Below are 18,777 nucleotides of genomic sequence, written 5' to 3' on the forward strand. Positions count from 1 at the left end.
ACTTTAATATAATTAAAAAAAATCTAAATAAAAATTACTATCATTAACTTAATAATTCCTATTTAAAACTAAATACTTACCTGTAAAATAAACCCTAAGCTAGCTACAATATAACTAATAGTTACATTGTATCTAGCTTAGGTTTTATTTTTATTTCACAGGCAAGTTTGTATTTATTTTAACTAGGTAGAATAGTTACTAAATAGTTATTAACTATTTAATAACTACCTAGCTAAAATAAATACAAATTTACCTGTAAAATAAAACCTAACCTGAGTTACACTAACACCTAACCTTACACTACAATTAAATAAATTACATTAATTAAATACAATTAACTAAATTACAAAAAAAAAAACACTAAATTACACAAAATAAAAATAAATTATCAAATATTTATACTAATTACACCTAATATAATAGCCATATCAAAATATAAAAGCCCCCAAAATAAAAAAAAAACCCGAGCCTAAACTAAACTGCCAAGCCCGCAAAAGGCCCTTTTAAGGGCTATTGGCAGTTTAGTTTAGGCTAGGGTTTTTTTTTTGGCTATTAGATTAGGTGTAATTAGTTTAAATATTTGATCATTTATTTTTTATTTTGTGTAATTTAGTTTAAGACAGGTTAGTGTAAGACAGGTTAGGTTTTATTTTACAGGTAAATTTGTATTTATTTTTACTAGGTAGTTAGTAAATAGTTAATAACTATTTAATAACTAGTCTACCTAGTTAAAATAAATACAAACTTAGCTGTGAAATAAAAATAAAACCTAAGATAGCTACAATGTAACTATTAGTTATATTGTAGCTAGCTTAAGGTTTATTTTACAGGTAAGTGTTTAGTTTTAAATAGGAATTATTTAGGTATTAATTGTAATTTTTATGTAGATTTATTTTAATTATGTTAAAGTTAGTGGGTGTTAGGGTTCGGATTAGACTTAGGGTTAGGTTTAGGGGTTAATAACTTTAGTATAGTGGTGGCGATATTGGGGCGGCAGATTAGGGGTTAATAAGTATAATGTAGGTAGGTGGCGGTGATGTCGGGGGTGGCAGATTAGGGGTTTATTAAGTATAATGTAGGTGTCGACGATGTCGGGGGCAGTCGATTAGGGGTGTTTAGACTCGGGGGTTTATGTTAGGGTGTTAGGTGTAAACATAAATTTTCTTTCCCCATAGGAATCAATGGGGCTGCGTTACAGAGCTTTACGCTCCTTTATTGCAGGTGTCAGGCTTTTTTTCAGCCGGCTCTCCCCATTGATGTCTATTGTGGAAATCGTGCACGAGCACGTAAAACCAGCTCAAAGCAGCGCTGGTATTGGAGTGCGGTATGGAGCTCAATTTTGCTCAACGCTCACTTATTTCCTGCTAACGCCGGGTTTCTGAAAACCTGTAATAGCCGCGCTATAGGGAGGTGAGCAGCGACAATAACTTGCAAGTTAGCACAGAGCCGCTCATAACGCAAAACTCGTAATCTAGCCGATTGTTATATACAAGCAATAGCACAATAATCAAGTGCTATAATAGATTACAGCACATTCTTTTACCCTGTCATGTCTCTTTAAGTTGCAACAATATTGGGATACTAACTTAACAAAATAGCTGGGGTTTAAAGACATATTTAGACCCAATATTAAAAAAAATAAACAAGATTTATTTAAAAAAAACATGGTGTTACAATATGCAATAGAAATAGTAAACCTAATTCTTTTGTGTATGGAAAAAATACTATTTCCTTGTATAAACAACATTCATTTTGTGATATTTAGTAATATAATATAATATATGTATAAATATATACATATATATCCTTGTTTACCTTACACAAATACTGTGCATGCACAAGTGTTATCTATATAAGGTGTATTTGTGCTTTATGTTGCTTATGTTATGTTGGACAACATTATTTAGTGATATATAGTAATACAATATAGTATAATAAAAAAAAAATATATATATATAATTACACAAATACTTTGCATGCACAAGTGTTATCTATATAAGGTATATTTGTGCTTTATGTTGCTTATATTGTGTTTCTTTCTCATTATCTAGGCATGATGTTACCATCTTTGACCTCTGCTGTCTATTTCTTTGTATTTTTGGGGCTATGCACATGGTGGTCCTGTTGCCGAGTATTTGATCCGCTGATATTCAGCTGTCTATGTGTATTAATGGCCATATTCAGTGCAGGGCACTTGATTGGACTTTATATGTACCAGTTACAATTTTTTCAAGAAATCATTCCACCAAGTGATTACTATGCCAGGTGGGTCTTATCAATATTATTGTGCGATTTCAGTGTTTTGTTTACTCATTTATTGCGAGGTTGTAACTTTCCTTCATTGCTCAGTTAATTACTGTACATGTAATGAGACACATTTTTATAGGAATAATTACTGCAACCAGTTTCATATCAATTCAAGTGTTTTAGAAGCATTTGCTTTTTAGCTTATTTAAGGCTAGATTACAAGTGGTGCAGTATTATTATTTTTTTTGGCGATTGCAAAAACTCTGCTAGAGTTAAGCTTTCTGCACTAGTCAGGTTGCGTTAAAAAAAAATATTTTACTCAAGCGGTAACCCGAATAGCGCAAAAAAACTAATTTAAGTTTTCACATGCGCATGCATGTACTCCCCCATAGAAATCAATCGAGAAAAAAGTGGAAAAAACCCAAACATATATATATATATATATATATATATATGTTTTATCATGTTTTCATCTACTTAATCGCAAAGGGCTCTAATGCACTTATATATATGTCTATATGTGTACATATATATTAATGTTTTTATATGTGTATATATGACTCTAAATACATATATACACATATAAATACATCAATATATATGTACAAATATATAACATATTTATATATACTGTATATATATATATATATATATACACACACACACATATAAATACATCTTTAGCAATGTATATGTATGTGTCTCATTGTTTAAGCCATTTGCCTGCCTTTTTTATTTGCGGTAAGGATTGAAACGTAAATAGCTATTTCGCTAGTACAATCGTGATTTTGCTCAACTTGTAATATCAGCGCAATGAAAAAGGCTCACAAAAAGACGATATCGCTTGCGCAAAACAGTTTGTGCCTCACTTGTAATCTAGCCCTTAGGGCGGTGAGACAAGCACAACTTTTACACAAAAGTGAGGGTTGTTTAAAGGGCCATAATAGACAATATATTACAAGCTCTAATTTGTTAGATCATGTAATTTTACATGCCCTGCACTACTGAGTGTTTAACCTCCGCAAGAGGGTTAAACACACAGTAGAAGTACTGCTCATGACCCACAGAGCACTGCTGGTCCCGAGCTGAAACTCCCACTGATGTGATAAGCAGCACTAGTCACACATCTGGATAGAACAACTAGCGCAGCTGATTGGATCAAGGTAGAAAGTCTTAAAATTGCATGCTCTAACGAATTAGGGAATGTCATTTTTCAACTATTATGCCCTGTAATGAGCTTTTAGTAAGTTGTATCAATTATATGAGTTATATTATGTAGTTATGTACTTATTAACAAGTTAAGTGCTGTGTTTTCAAAATCACAATATATAGATTCTAGGTAACCGCATGCCTAATGGCCAAATGTTATACCAGAATCCTTTGTATTTTTGTTTTATTTTTCCTTTTCTTGTAGCATTTGTGTTTTTCTAATTAAAGACATTTTGGAAAATAAAAATTGAAAGAAATTGGCTGCAGTTTTTTTTAAAATTAGGTAAAATTTCTTGTAAAGTACCCACTGGTCTCAAAGATTTAAACCACTATTGTGTTTCTGCATTTGGCACCATCCAAAGAGACAGAACTACTTAAAAAATATGGCAGCCATGAAATTTAATTTTTAATGTCATTTAGTAGATTATGGCCAAAAGGCAAATCTTTCTCACGCGTAGTATACAGACTAAAATAAATGATATATTTTTTATAATAAACATGGCAGTAAGTTATTGTTTATAAAATAAAAGGAAGTACAGTAAATATGTATATGCTGTCTAATTACATTTAGTCATGTAAATCCCAAAAGGGTTGTGAGAAATAAATATGAAATTTTACAGGCATGCAGTGTATACACAAAGCTAAAATCTTGGTTTTAGATATGGATATAGATTTAAATATCTTGCATTTGCATCCATGTCATTAGATGGATGTCTGAAGGTGTCATTCTATTGCACCTTCCTAGGCAGTGACAGTTTGACATATTGAAAACTAAAACATTCTTAGGACTTGGTTTCTTCATAAAATGGTCCTCTCTTTGTTTTACATTATTTTGTTAAAAATATGTATATTTTCTGCAAAGCCTTTCTGACATATTCAGATTCTCTAGTGCCATCAATATTGCCTGCTTTGCATTCTTGTCATGAAGTTTGTGCTAAGCAGCAACAATGGTGAGAATAATTATCTGAAGATGTCTACCCAGACTGAAAGTAGAAATAAAAAGTATTGTATACAGCTGGGGTGCACATACTTTAGTGAGACAGATAGGGTCTACTGTTTTATGAAGTTTATCAGTGTGATCATGTGACAAGTATATGAAAATCTGAGCTTTCACATGGTATTGATATTCAAAAAAAAATATTATTTATGAGCAACATTATTATGTTTTAAATTGAGGCCATTGTAGTGGTGAAGGATAGAATTGTGCAAGTCTTGTGATCTACTGGTGAACACTTAGAGATGTACTGGCAGATACCAAACCTCTTTTGGGCCCATCTGTTGTACAATAAATAGGGCTGCACGATAAATCACATTTTAGAATTTAAGGGTTATGCTTCATTAATTCTAAACAAAGAGCTTTACCTAAGTGTGAATGGTTTCACATTAAACGCATTAATATTTGAAATTCAGTTAAATCCCTTATTCTTAGAGGGAAGCATCTTAAGTCATCCAGATTAACATACAAGTCTTCAATCCCTTATAAAGTACAAATATGGTAATTCTGTTTTCTCATAAGGTCCTACCACCACTGACGCATGACATTTGTTTGTTTTAATAAAGGGTTAATTAAAATGTCCTGTGTCTCTTATTAAAATGCATCATGGTTATAAATATAAATCACCAGGCTGCATTGTGAAAATAGTAGATATATCTGACATTCCATTTCATCATATACCATAAAACACGGTATTTTATTTTATGCTTCTCTAAGCTCTGACAAAAATTCCGTTAAACATGTGCAACCCTCCTCTTTTACAATTTCCTCTCAAAACTTCTTTATTCATTTTAGCCTTATATGTCTATTAAATACACTTGCACAATCAACACGTGCATAATAAAACGTCAATAGCCCTACTTCAATTGGCCAACCCCAAGAGCCATTTGCCAACAGCCATTTGCCAATCACAGACTCACATACGTATACAATGTGAACTCTTGCCCATGCTTAGTAAGAGCTGGTGCCTCCGAAAGTATGCAATGTGCATATAAAAAAAATCTGTGCGCAATTTGATAAAGGAAGCTAATTGGATAGTCTCTTAAAATAGAATGTTCTATCTGAATCATAAAAGTTTAATTCTGACTTTAGTGCCCCTTTAAGATATTCTGTATATACAGTATGGCTGGTTTACAATTCACTATACCAGATTTTGTTTTTACAGCTTACTGTTAATTTTCAGTTTTGTTTCTATTCTCTGTTCCCCACTCAAACATCTCTCATTAAAGGTAAGGTACACTTCCGCCTATTAAGTCATTTAGTCCTCTGTGCTCTCTGTGCTGTTCTGCAGCTAACTTGTCCTCTTTTGGAAGCTCTTTGTTCCTTTTGGCTTTGTGGGTACAATTTTCAGTTGTAATTTAACACTCTCTAGCATTTTAATGACATGGTAAGAGGCAAATTAGAATATAATCATTTTATTAATAAGACTCCTGTGTAGGAAGGATACAGTGCATTATGGGATTATTTATATAAGCTCTCTGTAGTAGTTAAGTGGTTAACAAGTATTTACAAATACTCTGTAAACAATATTGGGCTGAAAGTCACTTCAAACACCTATATTTTCTATCATGCATATGCAAATCAGCAGAAATTAAACATGGTTGGATAAAAAGATTTAGTTAACATTTTTCCAACAGCTATTTGTTATGGACAGGAAAATGCTCTTCAAGTATATAAACAAAAAAAGAAATTAAAAAATATATATATATTTTATAACCCTACTATGCCGATCAACCCACCTTTTTAACTTGTCCGCCTGCTCTGAGGCGAATACAATTGGGCTGATTGACACCCCCTGCTAGCGGCCAATTGACCGCGAATCTGCAGGGGGCGGCATTGCTCCAGCAGTTCACAAGAACTGCTGGTGCAATGATAAATGCTGGCAGCGTAAGCTGACTGCATTTATCGATGGCCAGCAATGTCCAGCGGACATGATACGCTACTTCGTATCATGTCCGCTCGCACATTGTTAAATATGCCCCTAAATCTCTAGGTGTCTAACCTAGGTATATTTCATAGTATATTTAAACATCCTTTCTACCTTCCTCCTCTCTCATTTATAGGCCTGTTTAAAGTGATGGCGCCAGCTGGCCCACACAGCTAAGAGGTGGGTGCGTCACCTCACAGCAAAACAACGTTCTGCTGTGGGCTGCCTGAGGAGCTCAGTGCGGTGAACGCTTCAAACAAATAAAGTAACTTTCAGCATGAAGTATTTTATACTTCATGACTGAAAGTCCCCTTTATTTTTTCCACTGTAAATCCTAGCATTTCACAAACGCTAGGATTTACCATCACTTTAATATGTAGATAATACTATAATAATGCATATTTTACATTTATGTAGTTTCAACCATGCCTTCTTGTTCTCTCTCATCTGCTTTATCCCATTCTGTTTGTATATGAGAAACCTGTTACTGATTAAATTGAAACTCTTATGAATAAGCAAAATACATTTCATATTAGCCCTGGTTTTTTTATTTTTTTAAATATAGTGTTTGAGATATATACACTTTACTCTGAGTGGTACCTTATGTTAGATAATGGCACTGGGTGCTCAATTATGAAAAAAGGAGGGGCCTGTCTGTGTAAACTTAATGGTAACACAGCAAGGAGCCATTTTATTGACTGCAAATAAATAAAACTCATAATAACACTGCAACAAAGTAACAAAGTGAGATATATACAGTATATATATATATATATATATATATATATATATATATATAACATTTCCGTTTCAGTATAAGCCAGAAAACGCACAATTTCAGATTCCTGCATCAAATAACAAGATAATAAGAGGAGGATATATAGAATATTTGATTTTTTGGTAAAGAAGTCAAAACATGGAAATGCTAAGATTTATATATGCACATTTGCTTTGCTTTAACCTGGTCTTAATGGCTTAAGTGAAAAAGTACCTTTCTTGCACAAATATGACATTTTAATGGTTTTATTTAGCACATAATCTTTCATGGCGTTGCAAAACTCACCTGGGATCACTTTCACTTCCTGTCAAAAAAATCTATTACGGTTTAGAAGCAGTGTACTTACAGCAAATGTTACCCCCAGGGACCACCCTCTTTGAGGAAATGTTATGACTTACATGTTCCTGTTATTGACCATATGTAATCAGCAGCACCACTTTAAATGTAAAATTGTAACATTTGATGTTTCTGTCATTTACAGCTCTATTATCAGAGCATAACACATTTAAAGTACATAAAGCATGGATATGACATTTAAAGTAAATATACTAACGTAAAACATAGATTTTAATGGCAGATAAAAACCAGAAGCTCTATTTAGACTGCCTATATATGAAGTGTAATTCATTCATTCATTCATTACAAATTAATTAATTCTTAGAACAGGCTTATGCATAGCCCAAAAATGTATAAATTCCCTTAAAGGGGTTGTCTTTATTATCTCTATTGGAAATTTGTTCTTTCTGTAATAAAGTGTTTACACAAATTGTTCCTGCGCCTGCTACCCTCCAGCTTAAGATAATTTCCCCATATTTTGTTATTTCTTTTTTTTATATATAATAATTTTATGCTCACAGATAACTTTTCTGGTGCAAGTATTTATTTTTGTATGTTTTAGTATTATATTAGATTTGAGGCAATAGTAAGCATTAATATATTGTCAAAACTAGCTATCACACCCTATGCCCCCAAATTATAATTTCATGTCCGTTTATATGTATTTTATATATAATATCTATAGTTAGATGCTTTATTTTTAATTATTTTCTGCAAATTGTTCTGGGAAGGTGATTTATTGTTAAATGTGAAACCATAAGGTGTTTTGCTTTGCCTTAAATACCAGTTCTAATAAAGATTTCTTAACAAAAAAAAATAAAAAATCTTTAGAAGCTCCCAGAAAAGGTCATCCTCAGTGTGAAACTCTCTCTATATACGGTAATATCTCAACTTTTGAAAATGTGTTGGAGTCTCATCAATTTTTTATCTTTCATTAAAGGGACACTGAACCCAATTTTTTTCTTTCGTGATTCAGATAAAGCATGAAATTTTAAGCAACTTTCTAATTTACTCCTATTATTAATTTTTCTTTGTTCTCCTGCTATCTTTATTTGAAAATGAAGGCATCTAAGTTTTTTATTGGCTCAGAACTCTGGACAGCACTTTTTATTGGTGGATGAATTTATCCACCAATCAGCAAGAACAACCCAGGTTGTTCACCAAAAATGGGCCGGCATCTAAACTTACATTCTTGCATTTCAAATAAAGATACCAAGAGAATGAAGAAAATTTGATAATAGGAGTAAATTAGAAAGTTGCTTAAAATGTCATGCTCTATCTGAATCACGAAAGAAAAATTTTGGGTTCAGTGTCCCTTTAACATATTTAATTAACAAAGCCAAAAAATATATAATCACTCAGAATTCTATACAAAGCAAAAACGTAGCAGCAAACTCTAAAATAAATATGAGAAACCATGTTTCTGCTACTATTTTAAAAGAAAAAAAGTCATTTCCTATGCAACTATAATGAGTATACAGGGCAGGACTGGGAAATCAGACCAGCCCTGGAACTTTTTGAAGCATGCGCAGGTTGTAGTGGATGCTGCTATGACTGGGCACTAAACCATTGATTTACAATATATAGGGGGTCTCTGGATTACAGACAGGCTGGTGTTCTATAGTTACAGTTTAAAAAAGCTCTTGCAAAACAATTCCATAACTACCTTCCAAATTACTTGTTAGTTGTAAATGCTTTATACTATACATTATTTATAATATTAAAAAGAAAGAACAGTGGTAGAAATATGTAATGAGCATATGAATTGAGGGTGTCCCCTACTGGGACTCTTTAAAAAATGCAGCAACTATACTGAATGCTCAAGAGACATCCATTTCATTGTATTTGCTGGTTTATACAATTATACTAATGTGTGCTCACCTATTTATTTAGGTTTTTATTGTCAATGTAGCTGATTATTTTTTATTTTTTTTATAGAAATATTATAACCATGATCTAATTGTGAAGGAGAGAAATGCACGTGAATATTGGAAACAAATTTAAATTGATATGCTTTAATGTATAGCTTGCAGATCTTGTAAAAACTACAGAAAAAAATAAATAGAAAGCAGAATATATACATTCTATCATTTGCCAAAACTAGTTTATATCATCTCAAATTAACAGTGTATATCTTAATCAGCTGCAACTTTACGTGAAATTTCTATGATTTTTCTATTTTTCTATAATTTAATAATATATATATTGGCACTAATCAAATTCTCTAAATATGATGCATCACAGTGGGTAATTATGAAAATAATTTACTACAACTAGGTGCCAATATTACTGTTAATATGCCATAAAGATGTGGGAGATGGTACTGCATTCTTGTTCAAGCACTATTGCTGAGTTTGGGAAACGGTATGTAACATCTTAATAGTGTTTCATAAACTTGATTCTGCATATCACTGTTCATCAGATATTGCATGTTTCTTTAGTTATTTAAATGTAAGATAATGTATAAAAGGGTCAGTTAAACTGCGTTAGATTCTGCTTAAATGAAGGCTCTAAATCAAAAGTAAGTAGAGAATAAATCTCTCACATCCTGAACTGATAAAAAAGCATTCTGCTTGGCATTAAAACAAAGCTTTTTGTAGAGTGTTTTCCATGGGTTGATTATTTGTTCATTGCTTTACAATTTATCATTGCAAACCTTCTAGTGCTTAAAAAAAAACCAAAATGCATAGAGCGTTTAGGCAAATACATATACAATAAGCCACCTTTTAAGTCCTCAATATATTTTTATCACTAGCTTCTTTCCAGTGTATAACTGATTTTTTTTTTAAAAATTGCTGTATATAAATAAATCAATTAATTAATTTAACTAATTTAAAAAGATAATAAAATTGACATTGTTACAAAATAAAGAAAAAGATGAAAAACTAAAAAGACATATTATAACTATTCCAATGTTGAACAGATACCAGTTGCACATATGGAAAAACTGTTCCTATAGCACTGCACATTCTGCCTTTTGCTATTGTATTTCACCCCCCTTTTAACAATAGAAGCTGCAAGATTATATTTAATGTAATGCACCCACAATAGTTCCATAAATATGTTTTGAGAATTTAGAACCCATTTATTTAAATTCAAAAGGTTAGCAAGCTAAATATATCTGTTTATCTTTCAATTTAATTAATTAGATGTTTCCTGTTAAACTAGTTGGCAATAAATAACAATATTTTTACAATTTTCTTTTTTTTTTTTGGAACATGATACAACACTACACTTCTGAGCTTAATTGGTTAGGATAACAGCAAATATATATTCCTGGTAGGACTAATGGAGTACAGTAGTCGCAGCCAGCTGGAATGTATTGTGGGAACCTGTTCTTTAGCAGGACATTTTTTACAGTACACCAAGTAATACTGAAATAACCTTGATTTATATTACCTTGGAAGGAACTCTTAATTCTAGTTACTTCTCATTGAAAGAATGTGCAGAAGTTGTGTATCGTTCAATTAGCAAATCAAATCAGCTTCATTATTTTAAATGGTAAAGTAAATGCTTGTATCATTTAGTTTTATAAATAAAGTTTAGATTATGTTGATATTAAAATTATAGGAATCTTGAAAGAAGTGATGGTAATAAGTATGTTAGATACAATGAAAAACTGTCTTGTGCTTTCTAAGTATTCCCATCATTTCAATACAAATATTCTCAAAATTGGGTTTGAAATTAAACAGAACAATACATCCACTATAAATCTCCAAAGTAATGTACCAAATGATAGTTTAGGTGAACGAGTAGTTAATAAGTATAGGTGTAGTACTAAGCAATAAGAAATAATCTGTTTTCATTGGGGATTCCAATGTAAAAAGTATCCCTTCCCTAATATGTTATGGAAATATTGGTAACTGTATCTAATAAAAACAAAACAAATTACAAATAGCCAGTTGCTCTATATATATATAAACATAAAATGAATGCATGTGCAAAATTATTCATTATACAGAATAAACAACCCAAGAATGAATAAAACACTATCTCTTGTAAGACTAATATCCAGTGTAAACATTAGCTGAATCTCACAAGAGAAGAAAATAGAAAGATATCTAATAATATGTCTCCATAACATTCTGTAAAACAGATAAGAGTAATGCCGATGCAATCAAGAGGAACAGTGATTGGTTAAAGGAACAGTCAAGTCCAAAAAAACTTTCATGCTTCAAATAGGGCATGTTATTTTAAACATCTTTCCAATTTACTTTTAGCACCAATTTTGCTTTGTTCTCTTGATATTCTTAGTTGAAAGCTAAACCTAGGAAGGCTCATATGATAATTTCTAAGCCCTTGAAGGCCGCCTCTTATCACATGCTTTTTTATTTGCTTTTCACAACAGAGGAGAGCTAGTTCATGTGAGGGATATAGATAACATTGTGATCACGCTTGTGGCAGACACTGCACTAATTGGCTAAAAAAAAAAGTGAATAGATAATAAATGAAATGTCATGTGATCAGGGGGCTGTCAGAAGATGCTCAGATACAAGGTATTTACAGAATTAAAAAGTATATTTATATAACTCTGTTGGTTATGCAAAACTGGGGAATGGGTAATAAAGGGATTATCTATCTTTTTAAACAAAACAAATTCTGGTGTTGACTGTTCCTTTAAATATTTCTTAACAAACAAGACATAAGAAAATAAAATATATAATATTGAAATACTGGAAATACCAATAAGCAAGGGAGAATGATCATGGCCATACTGTTATGGACAACCTATGGTTGTCAAGGATTCATTATTCCCAAGTTCTGGAAAATATACATTTGACAGCTATAAATTCAGCAACTAATTCTGTCATATGGTAGAAAGAAAAACTGTATTTTGTTAAGAATTTGTTTTTCTCTCATAACACCCTACTTTCTGTGTAACTCTTGATGTTTATGCAAATTGATGCTGGTATTTTAACATTTTGGTGCAGCTGTGGCACACACAAACACACACACACATACTGTACATTAGCACACACACAACACACACATTAGCACACACTATTACACACACATTAGCGCACATACACATATATAAACACACATACACACATACATTAGCACACACAAACACACACACATACTGTACATTAACACACACATTAGCACACACTAGTACACACACATTAGCGCACATACACATATATAAACACACATACACACATGCACACATACATTACCACACACACAACACACACATTAGTGCACATACACATATATACACACACACATATACTGTATATATATATATATATATATATATATATATATATATATATATATACACACACACAAACACACGCACACATACTGTACATTAGCACACACACAACACACACACACATTACCACAAACTAGTACACACACATTAGCGCACATAAACACACATATATATATATATATATATATATATATATATATATATACACACACACAGTACACACGCACATATACTGTACATTAGCACACACACAACACACACATACATTAGCACACACTAGTACACACACATTAGCGCACATACACATATATACACACACATATACACACATGCACACATACATTAGCACACACACAACATACACACATTAGTGCACATACACATATATACACACATACTGTGTATATATATATATATATATATATATATATATATATATATATATATATATATAGGTAGATAGAGAGCACTCTCACTTGCAAATCTTGATGCCAGGGTGCCAGCAGTTAAGTATACACGGTGAAGGAAGGCACTCACTGGTCTTTAATTCAAAAGAGAACTTTTAATAAGCGTGACGTTTCGGGGACACACTCCCCTTCCTCAGAAGGGTCTGAGGAAGGGGAGTGTGTCCCCGAAACGTCACGCTTATTAAAAGTTTTCTTTTGAATTAAAGACCAGTGAGTGCCTTCCTTCACCGTGTATATATATATATATATATATATATATATATTCACACACACACACAAACACAAGCGCACATACTGTACATTAGCACACACACAACACACACACACATTACCACAAACTAGTACACACACATTAGCGCACATACACATGTATATATATATATATATATATATATATATATATATATATATATATATATATATATACACACACACACGCACACATACTGTACATTAGCACACACACAACACACACACACATTAGCACACATACACATATATACACACATATACACACACGCAGACATACATTAGCACACACACAACATACACACATTAGTGCACATACACATATATACATACATACTGTATATATATATATATTCACAAACAGAAGCGCACATACTGTACATTAGCACACACACAACACACACACCCACATTACCACAAACTAGTACACACACATTAGCGCACATACACATATATGCACACACACACACACACACAACACACACACATTAGTGCACATACACATATACACAGACATACACGCATGTATATGTATATATATATATATATATATATATATATATATCAATATATATACACACACACACATAAACACACCCACACACAAAAGTGCAAATGAATGTGAGTTAGCGGCTAATACGATGCAGATGTGTAGACAGGCGATATATAAGCTTACTAGTAGGCATGTGGTTTGATGAAGCAGCAGCAGTTTTAAAGAATAACATTTTAAGATAAAATAATTAGGTGTGTGAAGCATGATGTGGCTATATCACATGGTGCAGATCCCCATGTTTGGATAATAAAGGGATTTTTATGCTGACACTTCATTGCTGTTTTTGTATATCACATGGTGCAGACAGCTCTGCATCTCACTTTACTTTACTGTACCCACTAATCGTATGTCATTCCTTTCTTTTCCTGTTGCTCCTTCCTCATTTTCCCATTCCTGTAAACTGTAAGCCTTGCTTTTTTTTCATTCCTTAGATTGACGGCTTATTTTATCTAATTACTATATACAACTTAAATTTCAAACATTGGAAACAAATATCTATAGTTTCTGAGATTGTGTAAAATGCTTTCTATAGTGCTATATAACAATTTCGATAGGGCTGTTTAGCTGCAAGACAATGACAAGTTGGTATGAAGAATTCATCAGTTTATAAACTATACTAAGGGAAATACACATGATACTTCTTTGCGAAGGACAATAGTCAGATGTGACAAGTAACTTAGCAGGTAATGGGCCACCATGTACTGAAAGCAGATGACAAGCCAGTAGGTACTATATAAAGGCAACAGGCCAGGAGGTATACGAGACAAGTAGCAGGTCAGTTGGTACAATAGACAGGTTGCAGCCCAGATGGTAAAGTACAACCGGTACAGTAAGCAGGTAGCAGATCAGTAGGTATAGTAGGCAGGTAGCATGTCTGCAAGTTCAGAAGGTAGGTAGTAGGTCAGTAGGTATAGTAGGCAGGTAGCATGTCTGCAAGTACAGAAGGTAGGTAGTAGGTCAGTAGGTAGAGTAGGCAGGTAGCATGTCTGCAAGTTCAGAAGGTAGGTAGTAGGTCAGTAGGTACAGTAGGCAGGTAGCATGTCTGCAAGTACAGAAGGTAGGTAGTAGGTCAGTAGGTACAGTAGGCAGGTAGCATTTTTGCAAGTACAGAAGGTAGGTAGTAGGTCAGTAGGTACAGTAGGCAGGTAGCATGTCTGCAAGTTCAGAAGGTAGGTAGTAGTGTAGGTACAGTAGGCAGGTAGCATGTCTGCAAGTACAGAAGGTAGGTAGTAGGTCAGTAGGTATAGTAGGCAGGTAGCATGTCTGCAAGTACAGAAGGTAGGTAGTAGGTCAGTAGGTATAGTAGGCAGGTAGCATGTCTGCAAGTACAGAAGGTAGGTAGTAGGTCAGTAGGTACAGTAGGCAGGTAGCATGTCTGCAAGTACAGAAGGTAGGTAGTAGGTCAGTAGGTATAGTAGGCAGGTAGCATGTCTGCAAGTACAGAAGGTAGGTAGTAGGTCAGTAGGTACCGTAGGCAGGTAGCATGTCTGCAAGTACAGAAGGTAGGTAGTAGGTCAGTAGGTATAGAAGGCAGGTAGCATGTCTGCAAGTACAGAAGATAGGTAGTATATCAGTAGATACAGTAGGCAGGTAACATGTCTGCAAGTACAGAAGGTAGGTAGTAGGTCCAGTAGGCAGGTAGAAGGTCTAAATGTACAGTAAGTATGTAGTAGGTCTAAAGTTACTGTAAGTAGGTCAGTAGGTAAAGTATGCAGGTAGGAGGTCTAAAGGTACAGTAAGTAGGTATGTAGTAGGTCTAAAGGTACTGTAAGTAGGTCAGTAGGTACAGTATGCAGGTAGCAGGTCTAAAGGTACAGTAAGTAGGTATGTAGTAGGTCTAAAGGTACTGTAAGTAGGTCAGTAGGTACAGTATGCAGGTAGCAGGTCTAAATGTACAGTAAGTAGGTATGTAGTAGGTCTAAATGTACTGTAAGTAGGTCAGTAGGTACTGTATGCAGGTAGCAGGTCTAAAGGTACTGTAAGTAGGTTAGTAGGTACAGTATGCAGGTAGCAGGTCTAAAGGTACAGTAAGTAAGTATGTAGTAGGTCTAAAGGTACTGTAAGTAGGTCAGTAGTACAGTATGCAGGTAGCAGGTCTAAAGGTACAGTAAGTAGGTATGTAGTAGGTCTAAAGGTACTGTAAGTAGGTCAGTAGGTACAGTATGCAGGTAGCAGGTCTAAAGGTACAGTAAGTAGGTATGTAGTAGGTCTAAATGTACTGTAAGTAGGTCAGTAGGTACAGTATGCAGGTAGCAGGTCTAAAGGTACTGTAAGTAGGTCAGTAGGTACAGTATGCAAGTAGCAGGTCTAAAGGTACAGTAAGTAGGTAGCCCGTCAGCAGTTATGTTGAACTATATTTGTTTATAGCTATATATGTATTTGTATTACAAGTCTAAAGTTATTTTTCATCGATTGAGCAGTAGTCTAGGGTGCACTAATATCTGCATGTCCGATAGCACAGGTGTGCTATACCCCTCACATAATACACTTTAGTAAAATTCATGTCAGATATCTCTTGTGTGCTATGTCATTGGTGTGCAAGTATTGGAGTTCTTCATATAGTACTTCCGTGCTATACCATATTAATGAAGTTTAAGCATAAAACACACACACACATATAAATATAAATATAAATATATATACATACACACGTCCTTGACCCCTTTCTAGTCCTGCTCCTTTGTCTCATGTGTTATATATAATTTAAAACCTTTATTTCCATAGCAATTGTATTTGATTTGTTATGCAAACTGGCAAGTGTTAAGTTACCTCAGGTCTCAAAAAGTTCTAAATTTTACAGCACTATTTTGGATTGTGCTTGAGTGCAACACTTAAACCATCACTCGTAATATGAGCACAATAGAACAAAATATGTTGAGGCTAGCCAGGGACAATTATAAAATAGCTACTGAGCAACCCCTTAAAGAATCTAATACAGGCTATGAAATTACAAGCACTCTGGAGATTAAGTTGCATTAACTCCCATAATGCAAAATGTTCCTGTGTGGTTTCTAGATTTGTGTGGTTTCTTTGCAACCTACCATTACTTTCAATAAACATATCATAAACACATAAGGAAAAGATAACATTGTGCCTGTAAAACTCTAGGTTCAAGTGTTATATGCTGTTATGATAATGATATAGAAAGTGTACACTACTTTTTTCACTGCATAATTTATTCATATACTTTTTTCTTTATTATGTTTTTTTGCAATATTGTTAATATTTGTAACACTATCTAATTAAATATTTGTTTTATTTTGGATAAAAACAGGTTGTTTGGTGTCACTTCATTAGTTCAAACTGACTGTACAAACACATGGAAGTTCGTAACAAACCTTGACCTAAAATGGTACCATTATACTAACCCAGTTATGCTGTTGGTATTGTATTACACGTTGGCTACTCTCATACGTCTTTGGCTACAGGAACCTCTTGTAAGTGTCACATTTTCTTAATTATTTTTGTTTATTCCAAAGCAATATTTAGTTTTATTTTTGTCATTATATATCCTTACTTATGTACCCAGAATTATGGAATGTGACAGCACTATACAAATAAATGATGATAATAATGATAATAAAAAAAGAAAACTCTTTATGGGCCTATTTGTTTTCAGACATAATTTAGTGCTGCAAGTTTTTTAGCATCTTCAATCTGCAACAGATTCAGTTTATTATTGAGTTATTCTGCTCTTATAAAATCGAGTTCTTGCATCCTGTTAGTTAAAGGGACATTACACAGTTTTTGTTGTTGTTGTTGTTAATGTGTTTTTAAATGGCACACCAGCTGCAGAGTATAAATTGTATTGGAAATTGTTCTTTAAGGTTTATTTTTGAAATACCTGTTTTTTCCCTCATTAAAACCACCATAATGAAAATGTCAGTACCTAAATATTGTCCTAATTGTATAGAAAGTAAGATAAGCAGGTCTGTTTTTTCTGCGGATTAAGGCCATTCGATTGGACATGTTCTTGTAAACAATGGGTGGTGGTTTACAGCACTTTAAATCTCCACTTATTTAAAAAAATCGACGTGCGGCGGACATGATAAGCTACATCGTATCATGTCCGCTCGCACATTATTAAATTTACCCCTCTGTGTCTGGTATAACAAGTCACTAGAAATACATTTTACAGAACAGTCCTCCTTTAAGTATAAGTAGCTATTAATAGAAGCTGACAGTACTTTCTATTAGTGTCTCAAAGTCCATGGGGGGTAGTTATCAAGCCGTCTACTTTTCTGGCTTTGCCGGCCCAATACGCCCGCCTAAGCTCGCCTCACATCACCGCCGCGGACCTGAAAAAATACGCCTAAGTTATCAAATAAAGCTGTCAAAAAGCCACGGGGCGATGAGCAGCGGACTGTGACAGTTATCACTCATCCGATCTCGCTGCCCTTCGGCTTTTCCCCAGCTTTATTGCTAGCCTGTCACTAAGCACCCACACTAAACTACACTGTTCTACCCCCTATACCGGCGCCCCCGGAGCCTCCCGCAACTCAATAAAGTTACTAACATCTAAACCGCCGCTCCTAGACCCTGCCGCAACTCTTATAAATGTATTAACCCCTAAACCGCCGCTCCTAGACCCTGCCGCAACTCTTAGAAATCTATTAACCCCTAAACCGCCGCTCCCGGACACCGCTGCCACCTACAGTATACCTAGTAACCCCTATCCTGCCCCCCCTACACCGTCGCCCTCTATTATAAAATTATTAACCCCTATCCTGCTGATCCCACACCTCTCCGCAACTAAATAAATAGTTTAACCCCTAAACCGCCGCTCCCTGAACCTG

The 18,777-nt window shown here is 33.9% G+C and overlaps 1 protein-coding gene across 1 annotated transcript in view; it reads left to right on the forward strand.

Annotated features, from left to right (window-relative positions):
- The window catches only part of PIEZO2 (piezo type mechanosensitive ion channel component 2), a 655,528-nt gene that overhangs the window by 423,688 nt on the left and 213,063 nt on the right, over positions 1–18,777 (forward strand). Inside the window, exons 7-8 of the mRNA XM_053714912.1 lie at positions 2,052–2,265; positions 17,256–17,418. Of these exons, the coding sequence (XP_053570887.1) occupies positions 2,052–2,265; positions 17,256–17,418 (377 nt within the window). The remainder of the gene's footprint in view (positions 1–2,051; positions 2,266–17,255; positions 17,419–18,777) is intronic.

Source organism: Bombina bombina, chromosome 5, assembly GCF_027579735.1.
Source record: "Bombina bombina isolate aBomBom1 chromosome 5, aBomBom1.pri, whole genome shotgun sequence".
Lineage (NCBI taxonomy): Eukaryota > Metazoa > Chordata > Amphibia > Anura > Bombinatoridae > Bombina > Bombina bombina.